We start from the raw sequence: 14,642 nt of genomic DNA on the forward strand, positions 1-14,642 counted from the left end.
TTTTAAACATTATTTGATTGGAATTAATTTTCTATTAGTTAGAATTAAAAGAAAAATCAACCGAATCAAATCGCTTTTGATTCGGTTCGACTCGATTATTACAATCTATTAGTTGGTACTTTGTAAAAATCAAACAGATTGATTCGGTTGATTTTTGGTCCAAAACCGAACCAAATCGAACTGATAACACCCCAGTAAAACAAGTAAAATAATTATAAGATAGTAATATTTATATATCATCATATTATATACGTGGCGTATCATGCATCATGAATCCATATATCATATTGATTCGTAAGAAAAATACAAGGAATAGCAAGGAAGCAAAGATTCAACACAAATACACACATCATACAGTTTTAATTTAATGTACAAAATATTAGCTGGCACATTTGTGTTCAATATTTAGTATCATTAAATTAAATGATGAGATAGAGACCTTGCCACATAGGCACATATTGAGAATAATAGAGAGAGGGGCATGCTTGTAATTGTGTAATATCAATCATTTGCAACCTAATCATCATGAATCACACCCATATATAAATGGTCCATGTGATTCATTTAGAACTCCCCACCAAAATCACATTAACAAAAAAAAAACAAACACATACATACACATTCTCTCTCTCTCACATAAACTATACTATATACACTATGGCCAAACCATATCTAGAGGAAGATTATAATTATGATTGCATGAAACATTACAAACCAAAACCTCGTTACTATGCCCAAAAACAACAACATAGGAAAGCAAAGAATTTGAATTTATCTTTCTTTGCTTCTATATTTTCCCTTTTCATATACATATCCATCTTTTATATCTTCAACCTTTCTCCCTATGATTTATTGAACAACAACATCTTTTGGTTCTTCATGTCAAACACCTTAATCCTCATCATAGCTGCTGACTATGGAGCATTCTCTTCATCAAAAAAGAAGCAAGATCTTCGAATTTATGAAGAGTATGTAAAACATAGCCAGCAGCAAGAAGCAATAAGAAGCTATGAAGTTGATAAACAATGTATTAATATTAGTCCCAAAGAAACTGTGAGTGACGAGAAGAAGAACAAGAAGGAAATTATCATTAATCATTGTCATCATGATGATAATGAGATTACACAAGAACGTGTGTTGGAAATTGTAGCATATAATGAACCAAAGAAGAAGCATTCTCTGTTTCCATTGCATGGTGATGATGAAGATGAGAAAGAAGTTGGTATTGGAAGGAGTTACTATAAGAGAAGTAAATCGGAGAGAGGTGATAGAACTAAGCGTGTTGTGATTGATGAGAGTAAGAAGAGCAGTGTGAGGATTAGGAGGTCAGGGAGTGAAGGAGCAAAAGTTGAAGAAGAAGAAGAAGAGAAAGAAAATGATGAGTTTTCTAAAATGTCAAATGAGGATCTTAATAGGAGGGTTGAAGAGTTTATTCAGAAATTCAATAGACAAATTAGACTTCAGGCAGCAGCTAGAAATAATACTTAATTAGATATATAATAAGGTATTATATATATATAGACATGTAATGTATGGGAAGGTGATGTGCCAGAAAATTTTGCTATATCTTAATATTTAGCTTCTGCTTTTTTTGAATTGTGCATTTTCATCTTACCAAACAGATAGTGCATTTTACTCTTTAGATTAAATTACATCATAGTCTTATGATTCTTTACCAATTTTCTTTCTTTCTTTTTTTTTTGTTGGTATATATATACACTAAAAGATTAGGGGAAAAAAATTCAGTTATTGAAAATAGAAAATTAAATTAAGGACCTTATTTACAGAAATGAAATTGCAACCACAAATTTTTCATTTATTTTTTCTTCTTCTTAATTTGCGATCACAAAATATATAGATCCTTATATTCACCAGAAACAATTAATATATTGTGTCAAGAAATTATTATGGAAAAGTCTAGGGCCAGCAGTTTTGTTGAATTTTGGCCAGCATGTAGCCAGCAGTGAGAAAGGTGAGTCATTAGATGAAATCTCACACCAATCTCACACTATTGATCATCATTGATGGCTATTTGATGGCTACCAATCACAAAAATTGCTGGCCCTCTAGCATTGCTCAATTATTATTATTATTCTTAGTTTTTTTTTTTGTTATTAGAAATTATAATTAGCTAGCACTTAGCACCTTGCTTAATTTTGTGGGCTAGATTGTATATCCGTACAAAAGGCAAAAGCAATTATCAACGTGTATGTATGCTTAATTTGTTTTCTTGTTCTTTTTTTTTTTTCGTTCTAACAGCAATTGATGTGAGATTAGCTTTTCTTACTAAAACATAATTAAATTGATACTTTAAAAACTTACTAAATGATGTTAAAATATTAGTGAAACTATTTCGTAATATTGTGTATATAGACTAGTCCTGTGTAAAAATAAACATTTAGTCGTCTAAAAGAGGAAGTATAGGGAGCCAATGGAGTATCTGTACAATGTGTACAATGGGGATTTAAAGATGTTCGATTCAGTAGGATATCAGATGTTTATTATCCTTGGTAGTTGGATAGTTATTCTGGATAGTATGAGTGTATTGTGTTTGAGAAATTAGTAGTATTTCACCTGAATGTTCATTTTTTAACTCATATTGGGCCAAATAAATAGCCCATTATACACATTGTACAAATACTTCATTGACTCTCTAGCGGAGTTCTAAATAAAAATATTTATATTTTTTAAATCGCTTTTAAAAGGTTATTGACTACTCTTAACAAATTCTTTCATTAGTAAATCGATTCCTTTGTGTTTCATTATAATGAGTGTGTCCTATCTTTTCTAAAACAAAACATTTAGAAGCTATTACTATTGCTCCAATGGGCATAGAAAGAAGGCCCAAGGTCATGGGAGATAGCAGGTAAAGGTACCTGTCTTTGTAAACCCAAAAGAATAGGAATAATAATTAAAAAAAACCCACCTGTCTTTATCTCTAAATCAATTATTGTCGTGTCCGAAAAAAAAAATATTTTCTGACTATTCATTGTTATTACAAATTTTCATAAGATCTATTTTTCTTGGAACATTTTCCTTTTATTAATACTTTTAATATTTGAATGATAATATTATGGGAGATGCTTCTATAAATACGTGTAAAACGTCTTTTTGTAAAAATGCTTACGTGTCGCATTATTATTAGATGTATTAATGAATCGGTTATTTTTGAAATTTTTAACAAATTAAGATAAAATTAATTTTTTTATAACAATAACAATAAATCCAATTTCTTTTTGGAAATCTAATTGTATTTTTAAATTTTTAGGGATTTAAATGTCTGCAAAATAAAAAGTCAGAGATATATTTATCTTTTTATAAAAAAATTTAAAAATATTTGATTCAAATTGTGTAATTTGATCGAATCAAACCGAGTCTAATAATTATAATTCAGACAATTAGGTTTATTATTATTGTTATAATAAACCGATTTTATTCTAATTTATTAAAAAATAAATTATTAACCGATTTAATAAAGATGTCCAATAATAAAATGACATATATAAACATCTTAAAAAAAAAGACATTTTTAGTGTCTTCCTGCAATTAGTTTGGCAAAGCCAATGAACAAGTTTCTTAGTTAGTTAACAGTAGAGTTAAAAGTAACGGAAGCAGTAACAGAAGGAGAGTGATCCGTTATTATGCTATCCTGTGTTGTGAAATACTGAAATCTGAATTGCTAGGATTGATTGAAGGCATGGCAGTGTTTTGTATCCAAAGCAACTTGTCTGGGTTGGCAAACCCAATTCCCTCAAGAAGAATGAGTAGGCGAGGAGCCTTAGCTTTTGCCTCCTCCATTCTTGTTTCTTCTTGGCCTGCCCTTGCTAATCTCAATTCATCTACACCACCTGCACTTGCTCACAACCTGCTACAAGATGAGTTTCAGCAACAAGAACACCTTCTTGTCCACCTTTTTGAGGTCAGCAATCTTCTACCTTGTTGCTTTATTACTTCTTTTGCATTTAACTTGGGGATGGATTATCACAGGAAACATCACCATCTGTTGTTTTCATTAAAGACATTGAATTGAGGATGCTGGATGAGGATGAGGATGCAGATGCAAAAGTCCAAGGCACTGGTTCTGGCTTCATTTGGGATCAATTTGGTCACGTAGTAAGAAAAGTCACTTTGACAAGGAATTTCATTCTCTCTTTGATTTTCCTCATATTACTTCTTTTGATTCAACAGGTTACTAATTACCATGTTGTTGCCAAACTTGCTACTGATACAAGTGGTTTACAACGTTGTAAGGTATTTCATAATTCTGTTGCCGTTTTGGATTTAATTTGTTTGTGTGGTCAATTTTCTAGCTATGTATCAAGAGTGTTCCCAATCATTCAAACAACCACCATTTTGTTAGTGTTGCAAGTGCGAGGAGTGTTAAAGTTAGTCACACATTAAGAAAATAAGGAAGAGTGAGGAGTTAATAAGATGAGAGACTCATTAACTTACTATCTTAAGGTTTTGAGTTGGATGTGATGTCTTCTCATATTATGTTATCTCACTTGATTCCTCTCCGAAGTCTTCCCGATAGTCGAGAGCTCTCCACGGTTTGCCCAACACCTTTATCTGAGTAGCAGCACAGCACTAATATTAATGTAAAATCATGATACTGTCTACAGGTTTTCTTAGTTGATGCCAAAGGGAATAGCTTCTACAGTGAAGGAAAGATAATTGGGTTTGATCCAGCCTATGATCTTGCTGTTCTCAAGGTACATTCTAATCCTTTTCTTTTCCCCTCAACAGTTGATTTCTTTATTTGTCAATCTTATAGGATTCTTCTTTATATGCCAATCATAATGGTCCAAAGTTTCTTTTCTCTTGATCGTGTTGATGTTGCATAGCTGACATTTTTCCTTAACTTGACCACGTCATTTGAGGCATCAACACTTACCTTCTAAGGTTCTAAAGATGAACAGACAATAATTACTCTGTTGGTCTCTATAGTTTCGCGAAATTTTCAATTAGGTCCCTATACTTTTTTTTCTTTTAATTGGGTTCTTGCACCGATTTTTTTTTCAATTGAGTTCCTACATTTTTTTTTCCTTTTATTTGACTCCCTGCACCAATTGTTTTTTTTTTTCAGTTGGGATCCTATACAATTAAGCCAATTACTATCAAGAGGGACCTAATTGAAAAAAAAATTAGTGCAGGACCCAATTAAAAAGAAAAAAAATATAAGAATCTAATTGAAAATTTCGCAAAACTACAGGAAACAACAGAGTAATTAAACCTTTTGTATTTGCAGATTGATGTTGATGGGCACGAAATCAGGCCTGTGGTTCTTGGTCAATCTAACAAGTTACATGTAGGTCAAAGTTGTTTCGCAATTGGGAATCCTTATGGATATGAAAATACTCTCACAACAGGGGTAATTTTTCATGTTGTTTCCTAGATAGAACAAAAAGTGTTGCACCTTGTAGGTGTTACTTCATTGTATTGAAAGAAACGGATGTTATGATGGTGTAACTTTTGCAGGTGGTGAGTGGTTTAGGGCGTGAGATACCTTCACCAAATGGAGGAGCCATTAAAGGAGCTATTCAAACTGATGCAGATATTAATGCAGGCAAGCAACACACCTCATTTTCCTGATGTTTCCAGTGCCAATGTTTGAATTGTGATGTTATGTGTGCATGGATGGAAAACAGGAAACTCAGGTGGACCATTGATTGACTCATACGGCCATGTTATTGGCGTAAACACAGCAACCTTCACCAGAAAAGGTAACTGTTATGTGTATGCTATTTTTTGCGGAAAAGTCTAGGGGCCAGCAATTTTGTTAAATTCTGGCCAGCATGTAACCAGCAAAGAAAAGTGAACCATTGGATGAAATCTCACATCAATCTCACACCATTAAAACCATCATTGATGGCTATTTGATGGCTACAAATCACAAAAGTTGCTGGTCCCCTAGCAATCCTCTTTCTTCACTAATGTTCCAACTCCCCAAGAATACTTATTTTGCTATTTTTCACGCAATTTCAGGGAGCGGAATGTCATCAGGTGTTAACTTTGCAATTCCCATCGACACTGTTCTCAGGACTGTACCATATCTTATTGTTTATGGAACACCTTACAGTAATAGGTTTTGATCAACCATGTTCCATAACTATCATTTGATAACGAATGAATGACATGTTTGATTGATGTTCAAACAACAACCTTTACAAGCATGCTAAATTACTAGCAATATTAATCTCAGATATAATAGCATGACTTGAGGTGCATAAATCAACTATTCTCGTGTATCAATATATCAATTGAAAAATCAACAATGAATACGTGGGAGTTTTTCCACTATCTTTCATTAAAAAAGAAATTGCTAATTGATGTCGAAAGTGAGTTGCTTTGTTAGAGGCAGGTATATGATCTATGCTGATTTTGTGATTTAGCACAAAATTCGACAATAGAGATAGCTCGACTAAGTTCGTTTGACCTAAAGGTGGGTCGATAATATGTAAGTCAAAATGTCATAGCATGTGGGTTGTTCCACGAGAATGTAGGTCGAAGTATCATAAGGGTAGTTCCATAAGAGCTTAACACAAGGATTCAACTTATCATAAAAGGAGTTAAGTCGATCACTTCTAAAAGTCGAAATGAGTAATTACACAAAGGCTTTATCCAGAAGCCCTTAAGAATGTGGGACTTAAAGACCAATGTAAGAAGAGACATGAGACATCAAACTTAAAAGTCAAGATTCTTCATGGTCAAGGCAATATCGTAACCTAAGAAATAGGAGGAAGCTAGCTCGTGGGAAAAAAAAAACACTGCAAATCTATCTTTTTGGACTATAAATAGAAGAAAGACAGAGGTGAAAAATGGACTTCAACCTGAACACTACACTAAACTCTACAAAATCCAAAATTACACTGACGCCATGAATGTAAGTGTCCAGAGTCAATTTACCTTTATTCTTAATTTTTTCCCTTTTATTTTCAGTTTCTTTTGTTTTATTCCCTTTTCATTTCTTTTCGAATATTTTAATTTCTTTTATTTAGTTATTTTAAACTTTAATTTACTTGTTATTTAAATTACAGTTTGTATTTATTTCTTTCTCTTCATATTCATTTTATCTTCACATTGTTAATTTTCTTTTCTTTCAAGCATTTATTTCCAAATTTTCACTTCATTTTATCTATTCCAAGATTTGGAGACTAGACTTCTGATTTCGGTATCGTACATTAAACTAACCTATTTGGCTACAGTTTTAATCAAAACAAGTTTTAAAGGGTTAAGTAGGGCATTGCAGTTTTAGGATATTTGTTCTGTGATTGTTACTATCTTAGTTTCTTGTTTTGAATGTATTTATTTTTGTCATGTAGGTGTTCTATCTGCACATGGAAGCATTGCACGCTTAATGCCCTTGCCCTCTGAAGTATTTGGACTCCACTTGTTTTTTGAGAAGTTAGGGAATGAGCTCACAGTTTAGTCTTATTTTATAACAACATGATTGCCACTGAAACCATAGTACCTAGTACAAAATTGAGGATCAAATTCTCAACCAAAAGGATAGAAGTTGATTCTGGAACAAAATGTGAGGCTGCATAGAAAGTTTCCCTAATTGATCAAAGTGAGCTCTCTAGTTCAAAGAAGTCCCTTAAGCCAGATTCCAACAAAAGGGGACTGCCAGGGACAGGGAGCATTGAATGCCAAAAAGAGAAAAGACTTATTGTAATATTCCCTAATGCAAGTGTTGATTTCTGTGAGAGGAGAGTAAAGACTTACTGTAATATGCAAGGTTTGAAGATAGTTTCTGGAAATCATGAAATAAAATTGGGTGAATGATATGGTATCTAAAAAGTGATGCCTATTTACTAAAAAAAGTTAAAAAATAATATTTAATTTAAAAGATATAACAATAAATAATTTTTAAAAAATCAAAACTTACTACAAAAGTTAAGTTAGGCAAAATTTAGGCACTAACTCATAAGCACCATAGAATTGGCCATAAAATTGATACCTCTGTTAACTCTATTCTCTGAGGTCAACCTCATTAGGTCACATATGTCTTTTGTTTCCCTTTATGACTATATGTATTTTTGAAGATATTATTGTATTGGCAATGATTTGGTCATAGGTGGAGTTTCCAAAATTTCCACAGCTTACTTGCAAAGTGAAGAAAGAAAGACTTAAACGAAGTATGAATTGTGTTTAGACCTACATTTCTGCATTGATTTATCTATACCATTAATGAAGGACGTCTTAATTTGGCTACAATTAACGATCAATAAAATGAATACAAGTAGAGTAGTCTCTTCTTTGTTAATAAATTATAATAGTTAAGTTTGAAGCAAGAGTTGTAATAAACATACAAAGAGTAAAATGGAAGAAAGAGAAGACAATAATAACTAACTAAGTAAGAGATAGAAGGGACAACTGTTCGTCGATAGAGCAATCAACATGACACGTGGCGCGACAGGAAGCAGGAATGAGAATGAGGCCAAGGCACCTCTGTTCGAGGGAAGACGGAGAGGATCGGCGAGTGGTGCGATACTCGACGGCATCCTGGAGAATGATGTTGCCTTGCTTGTCGATGCAGTAGAATCCGCCCAAAAAGAATCTTCCATCCTTGATCCCCACCAGCATTCGCCGAAACAGCAGCTTCCTCGCCCGCCGAACCGCCTCCGACCCTTCTCCAACTGCTTCTTCTTCCATCGCCCCCAACCACACACTATTTAGGTTTTCAACTAAACCACGACTTCCCCTACACCCCTATATCATACTTCTTTTCGCAAATTACATTCAACTCCCTTAACAACTTTACAATTACCTGTACAAAACATAATAATTGTGTAAAATAATCTTATACTTTTAGTAAAAATTAAATTTTTAAATTACCAAAAAATGGATTAATAGCGGGGTATTATAGTAAAACAACAAAATAAAGGAGGAAGAAAAGGTGAATAGATCCTGCCCTGCCTCGTAGAGAGATTCTCAGAGAAACAAGAAATCGAGTGCGTTTCTCGGCGAAATTCGAAACATCAGGGCTTCAACTAGCTTCGCTTCTTCTTCATCATCTTATCTTTATATCTATTAATCAGGTACACAAGTCTCTTACTTTTGGTTTCACAAACTTCAATTTTTCTTAGCTCTTTTCCTTTTTAAGTGAGGTTCCTTCCCCATTTGACACGCCATCTTATACCATTTTTTCTTTTCTTAAGCTGGTGTTGAATTATGCTTATACGATTACACCCCCGGCCCCAATCATAGCATAAAATGTTGGATTCTCTTCACTCCACTCAAGAGTGATATTTACTAAACACCACTAATTTCCACATTTTCAGCTTTGCTTGTTTTCAATTTAAATATAATTAGAATAATTTATATGTTGGTGTTGCAAGCTCATCCTGCGGTGAATCATATTTTAATACCTTCACTTATCTATGTAAATCTGTTTAATTAGTTGGATTATTCTTTCATTTAAGATTGTTGTCACAAGGGTGGCATGGGAGAAGAAGTTTGGTGAAAAGAAAGTTGCAGTATTTATTTACTTGGCTTTTTTCTCCCAGGAGTCTCACCGGTGGTTTGTAAAATGGGGGAGACTGGGAAACGATATCGCAATCAAAGGGACCATGATGGAAACGGGAAGAATCAAAAGCGGCGTGTGAATGACATAGTTGAAAGGGGAAATGATGAATTGATTATCTATAGAATACTGTGTCCAGATGGAGTTATTGGGAATGTCATTGGTAAGAATGGAAAAGTCATCAATACAATAAGGCAGGAGACTAGGGCAAAAGTCAAGGTGGTGGATCCATTTCCTGGTGCCAAGGACCGGGTTGTAACAATTTACTGCTATGTTAAGCAGAAGGAAGAATTTGAGGTTGATGATGAGCTCAATAATATGCAGCCTTTATGTGCTGCCCAAGATGCTCTTCTCAAGGTTCATTCTGTCATTTCAAATGCCATGGAAGCCGTTGGAGATTCTGAAAAGAAACAGAAGGATAAGGAAGAATGCCAAATCCTTGTTCCATCAAGCCAGTCTGCAAATATCATTGGTAAGGCTGGGGCTACCATTAAAAAATTGAGGGTAAAGACAAGGACAAATATCAAGGTTATTGCAAAGGATAGGGCCAATCCGGCACACTCATGTGCTATGGACTTTGACAATTTTGTGTTGGTTGGTACATTTAATATTTCTAGTAGCTTACCTTAACAGTTTTCTTTTCTGATCCGTTAAACATTCTTAGTACTTTAGCTTTGGGATCTTACAATTTCTATATGTTGAATGACATTTCAACGTGGATATTTTATTTAGCTATTAAAACAAATTCTTTTGCAGTGAACTTTTACCTTACTTTTTGGCCTTACTACATTCATTTACCCCATTGTGAGTAGATTACTGGTGAATCAGAAGCTGTTAAAAGAGCATTGTTTGCAGTTTCTTCTATTATGTACAAGTTCTCTCCAAAGGAGGACATCCCTCTTGACACTACAGTACCAGAAGTCCCTCCTAGCCTTATAATTCCTTCAGACATTCCAATTTATCCACCTGGCAGACTATACCCAACTTCAGATCCTATTATCCCACCTAGACCTGTTCCTCAAATCCTAGGTGCAACAAATGTACATGATCTGCAAGGTTACGCTGATTCAGGAAATGCATGGTCTCTGTACTCATCTGCACTTCCAGCCGTTTCTGATCCTGGTGGTTCACAATCTGAGGAATTAATTGTTAGAATGCTATGCCCCTCTGACAAGATTGGATGTGTCATCGGGAAGGGAGGAAGTATAATTAAAAATATAAGGCAGGCTAGTGGTGCTCGTATCGAGGTTGATGATTCCAAGGCTCGTCACGATGAGTGTTTAATCACTATAACTGCAACAGAGGTATACTATATCTGCTTCTTCCACTTGTTTCAATGATTGAGCATTTTTACTGAGATGTATTAAACATGGTAGAGTCTTTGATATATCTTATTTGCATGGAAACGCTTAGACTTTTATGTGTTATCAATGTTTTATTTGTTCATTGTTATAAGTTCAATTTTCAAATGTATATGTTAGTATGAGAAAAAGGAAAAATCACATTAGACATGGGTATTGAGTTGAGGAGTTGCATGTTTGACATGAAAGCTGCTCCAAATCATTGAATTTCATGATCGATTTCGTGTTTGATTTACCAGTTGTTGGAGTTTGTTGATACCTATGTACTCTGCATGCAGTAGGTTTTCCCATTATATGTTCGTGAGCTGTTGTTCCGTATAATAAAATGAGTAAATAGTCATGGAGTATGATTTGTATTTTGTAGTCATCAAGTGATCTGAAATCCATGGCAGTGGAAGCTGTTTTGCTTCTGCAAGGGACAATAAATGATGAAGATGACACCCCAGTTTCAATCCGGCTCCTAGTTCCATCCAAAATTATAGGATGTATTATTGGGAAAAGTGGCTCAATCATAAACGAAATTCGGAAGCGGACTAGAGCAGATATTCGAATCTCGAAAAGCAATAAGCCTAAAATTGCTGATGTGAATGACGAACTTGTTGAGGTTTGAATTCTTTTTTTTTTAAATAAGTTTTCTCGTCTACTTTGTGTATGTGTTTATTCAATGTTCTTTTTAGGTGGTTGGTGGAGTTGATTGTGTGAGAGATGCACTAATCCAGATTGTATTAAGACTGCGGGATGATGTATTGAAAGAAAGGGACACTGGCCGTAATCCTCCCCCTATAGGTTCTGAATCATTTTATTCAGGTGGTTCTGTTCTTCCAGTGAGATCTGTCATCCCTCCAGTTCCTGATGTCCCTGCTCCATTGGCTTATGATCAGAGGACTGAAAGTGGAACTGGGCTAAACATGCTTTCTTCCAGCAGCTTGCATGGTTTTGGATCTTATTCGGTATGTCTTACTGCTTTTTTTTAATTCAATATCATATCCTATATGCTTCTGATTTGAAGTTATTGGTTCAATGTATGGATAAAATTCGTTATCATTTATTGGTACTTTACTGCTTATGATATCAAATATCTCACAAATCTTTATTTATTTGTTTGTCATTTTTTTAATGGTGAAATGTATTTGTTTTATTAGTTTCTTAAGATTGAGACAATTTATTTCCAATGTATATGATAATGGATTCTATTCTCTGGAGAAAATTATTATATTATGGACACTAGATAGTGACCTTGATTTATAGGTTCTGCTAAAATTTAGTGTATTTTACCATTGTTTTTAAATTTTATAGCTCCTTGGTCATGTGCTGGGATGGTATATCTGGATTTAAATATTATGTTATGATGATATGAAAATATAGTGAAGTTGATGTAGTGAGTGCTGATGAATTTCAGCATTCTCTTCTCTTTTGTTCTTAGAGCTGTTCCTTTTATTCAACACATCCTTTCCACCAGTACTGTGTTCTGTTTTCTAGTACAAGAAGTTGGCAGCTGCATTAATTTCATTCTGTATTCTTCTGTCTATTGTTAAATATCCACTCTCTATTTTTAGTTCTTAAATGTAGGCCACTGGCATCATGTATTGTTTGCTTCATTGTAATAGATGGGAGAAAATGGCTATGGATCTATGTCTTCGTATGGCTACAAGCTATATGGAGGGTTAGTATATAGTTTTATCAATGTTCTACATACATTTTTATACTTTGCAACTACGTTACTCCCCTTTTATGTTAATCTGATTAATTCTTTTCAACTATGTTTCTGCGCCTTCATTTGTTATACTCAGTTTGCCTCCCACATCAACTATGGAGATGTTGGTCCCAGCTAATGCTGTAAGCAAAGTGTTTGGTAGAGGAGGGGCAAATATAGCTAATATTAGGAAGGTTTGTTCTCCAGCTCTGAATTTATTTTCTTTCACTGAATGTTTCAGGGAAGTAATTATTGTTTTGAAAGATGCATTTCTATATTATCTGTCATACAAAGGGGTTGGCATGTGATGTTGCAAGGTTTATCATCGTAGGATTTAATTTTGCTATTTTCATTTATTCTTTATTCAATGAAGATGCCTCCTATAAAAATACATATTTCTATACCGGTGATGCTACATGACCAAGTCATTTTGGTAATTAAGTTCAACCAAGGTGGTCCAATAGTTTAAGCATTTATAACAAAAAATTTTAGTTGAAGAAGGAGGAGGAAAGGCATAAGAAGAAGAAAAGTCTTGGTTGGACTTGATTACAAAAATAACTTGTTCACCTAGCATTTCTCTTTCTATACTTATCTTAGTGGCAGATTCCATTACATTGTCATATATATGCTGTATCATGTCGGTCCAATTTGCAAGAATGTAAAATTAAGAAACTGAGTTTCACCAAGTCAGTATTGAGTTTTCGTAAGAAGGAAGCAATTACTTGTGCAGAAACTAAATGGAAAATTTATCAAGATTTCTCATTTTTTGTCACACATCTGATGGACCATAAGATGTTCATACTCTCGCTGTCACTCACTATCATATTAGCATTTAGTATTGAATAACAATTTCTTTGTGCTTCCGTACCCATTGTACCTGAATATCTTAGCAACTGGTGCCAATATGCTTCATTGAATGTGTATTTTATGTCTATTTCCTTTAATCCAGATTTCTGGAGCAACAGTAGAGATTTCTGAAACCAAATCTTCCCGAGGTGATCGTATAGCTCTTATATCGGGTACACCGGAACAAAAACATGCAGCTGAAAACTTGATCCAGGCATTTATAATGGCCACATAACCTGATGGAGTTATTTCTGGTCTTTTAAGATGAAAAATTAATCCTGAAGCATGTCCAGGTTCCTGTCCATAGTTCTCTTTGGTCTGGAATAGAATATTCTATAGGGTTCTTTTTCTGAACTCCTGTTTCTTCCATAACATTAACTAGCAAGATTCTGCTGGAGTATCCATAGCTAGGTCTGTATGTAGGAGCTATACTTCCTTTCATTTCTTTTTCTTAATCTATTCTTCTTCTGCGCTCTTGTCATAGTAATTTAGGATCTTTCTATCCATTCATGCTGTATTTCTGTTGACCAGTGTGAGACCATCCCCATAAACTATTGTCGGGGGAAACCATAAAGGGTTGATGTTTATTTTGTTCTGCTGGATCAACCTCTTATTCTTGTTTCTTGCTGGAAGTGTTTCTCCTAATGATGCTAATAAAATGCAGATTCTCTGGTAATCTCCTTTTTCTAACTCTTGCTCTTCAAGTACTTTGATCAGAAGTTGGAAAATTGCCTCATGAATTAGAGAATAATGCAGATAACTCTGGATCATTCTCTTCCCTCTGCTAGTATTTTCCATATCTTCTAATCCTAATGTAATGGTTTTTGCAACTATATATGTTCATACATTTTTTGCTTGACTTCCGGCTTCTGGTTGTGCTTGTTATCACACTGAGCACACTCCATTGTTTACCTATTATCTGAAAAACCATTAGAATTTATTTTGTAGAGCTTGTATTCGTGCTTTTCAGTTTTCACCTTAGTTGTCATGTGCCGGATGCCGCTCACAAGAAGATACTTTGTCTCTGCTGCATTTTATTGAGGCAGCCCATAACTGATCCAATGCGTTTAAAATGATATCAGTGAATGTCCTAATTTTATCGAATTAAATTCATTTTATGATCTTGATTCTTTATCTCTGTTGCCTGTGGCTTATCTACTATCCTGTTTGCAACTTAGCATTTAGTATCTCAGATGAACTTGGATTATATGGTTAA

The 14,642-nt window shown here is 34.2% G+C and overlaps 3 protein-coding genes and 1 long non-coding RNA gene across 5 annotated transcripts; 3 read left to right on the forward strand and 1 right to left on the reverse strand.

Annotated features, from left to right (window-relative positions):
* Nucleotides 1-578: 578 nt before the first annotated feature.
* LOC112783026 (uncharacterized) lies at nucleotides 579-1,596 on the forward strand. Its single transcript, XM_025825759.3, has one exon. The coding sequence runs from the start codon at nucleotides 658-660 to the stop codon at nucleotides 1,486-1,488; it is 831 nt and encodes a 276-aa protein (XP_025681544.1). The 5' UTR covers nucleotides 579-657; the 3' UTR covers nucleotides 1,489-1,596.
* Nucleotides 1,597-3,597: 2,001 nt separating this feature from the next.
* On the forward strand, nucleotides 3,598-6,319 carry LOC112784144 (protease Do-like 5, chloroplastic). The gene is made up of 8 exons (XM_025827260.3): nucleotides 3,598-3,919; nucleotides 3,988-4,113; nucleotides 4,189-4,251; nucleotides 4,623-4,712; nucleotides 5,249-5,371; nucleotides 5,479-5,566; nucleotides 5,649-5,723; nucleotides 5,986-6,319. Exons 1-8 carry the CDS (start codon nucleotides 3,698-3,700, stop codon nucleotides 6,090-6,092), a joined length of 894 nt encoding a protein of 297 aa, XP_025683045.1. The 5' UTR covers nucleotides 3,598-3,697; the 3' UTR covers nucleotides 6,093-6,319.
* A 1,914-nt stretch (nucleotides 6,320-8,233) lies between these two features.
* On the reverse strand, nucleotides 8,234-9,058 carry LOC140182872 (uncharacterized). Its single transcript, XR_011879117.1, has 2 exons — nucleotides 8,920-9,058; nucleotides 8,234-8,770 (listed from the first exon to the last, which is right to left on the reverse strand). It is a non-coding gene; the product is annotated as an uncharacterized lncRNA (long non-coding RNA).
* LOC112784143 (KH domain-containing protein At4g18375) lies at nucleotides 8,899-14,102 on the forward strand. 2 transcript variants are annotated; one of them, XM_025827259.3, is made up of 8 exons: nucleotides 8,899-9,041; nucleotides 9,510-10,120; nucleotides 10,339-10,830; nucleotides 11,252-11,491; nucleotides 11,565-11,837; nucleotides 12,495-12,550; nucleotides 12,678-12,774; nucleotides 13,530-14,102. In XM_025827259.3, exons 2-8 carry the CDS (start codon nucleotides 9,533-9,535, stop codon nucleotides 13,659-13,661), a joined length of 1,878 nt encoding a protein of 625 aa, XP_025683044.1. In that variant the 5' UTR covers nucleotides 8,899-9,041; nucleotides 9,510-9,532; the 3' UTR covers nucleotides 13,662-14,102. The 2 variants fall into 2 exon arrangements, with proteins under 2 accessions (XP_025683044.1, XP_029152318.1); XM_029296485.2 differs by having other exon boundaries at nucleotides 8,909-9,041; nucleotides 9,426-10,120.
* Nucleotides 14,103-14,642: the final 540 nt, after the last annotated feature.

This window comes from Arachis hypogaea, chromosome 20 (assembly GCF_003086295.3).
Source record: "Arachis hypogaea cultivar Tifrunner chromosome 20, arahy.Tifrunner.gnm2.J5K5, whole genome shotgun sequence".
Lineage (NCBI taxonomy): Eukaryota > Viridiplantae > Streptophyta > Magnoliopsida > Fabales > Fabaceae > Arachis > Arachis hypogaea.

Bases quoted from the DNA above. Each gene is read 5' to 3' on its own strand.
- LOC112784143 (XM_025827259.3), top strand. From the start codon at position 9,533: ATGGGGGAGACTGGGAAACGATATCGCAATCAAAGGGACCATGATGGA. The intron at 10,121-10,338 runs GTTGGTACATTT...CATTGTGAGTAG, and splicing joins ACTTTGACAATTTTGTGTTG to ATTACTGGTGAATCAGAAGC. The intron at 12,551-12,677 runs GTTAGTATATAG...TGTTATACTCAG, and splicing joins GGCTACAAGCTATATGGAGG to TTTGCCTCCCACATCAACTA.
- LOC112784144 (XM_025827260.3), top strand. From the start codon at position 3,698: ATGGCAGTGTTTTGTATCCAAAGCAACTTGTCTGGGTTGGCAAACCCA. The intron at 4,252-4,622 runs GTATTTCATAAT...TACTGTCTACAG, and splicing joins GTGGTTTACAACGTTGTAAG to GTTTTCTTAGTTGATGCCAA. The intron at 5,372-5,478 runs GTAATTTTTCAT...TAACTTTTGCAG, and splicing joins AAAATACTCTCACAACAGGG to GTGGTGAGTGGTTTAGGGCG.
- LOC112783026 (XM_025825759.3), top strand. From the start codon at position 658: ATGGCCAAACCATATCTAGAGGAAGATTATAATTATGATTGCATGAAA.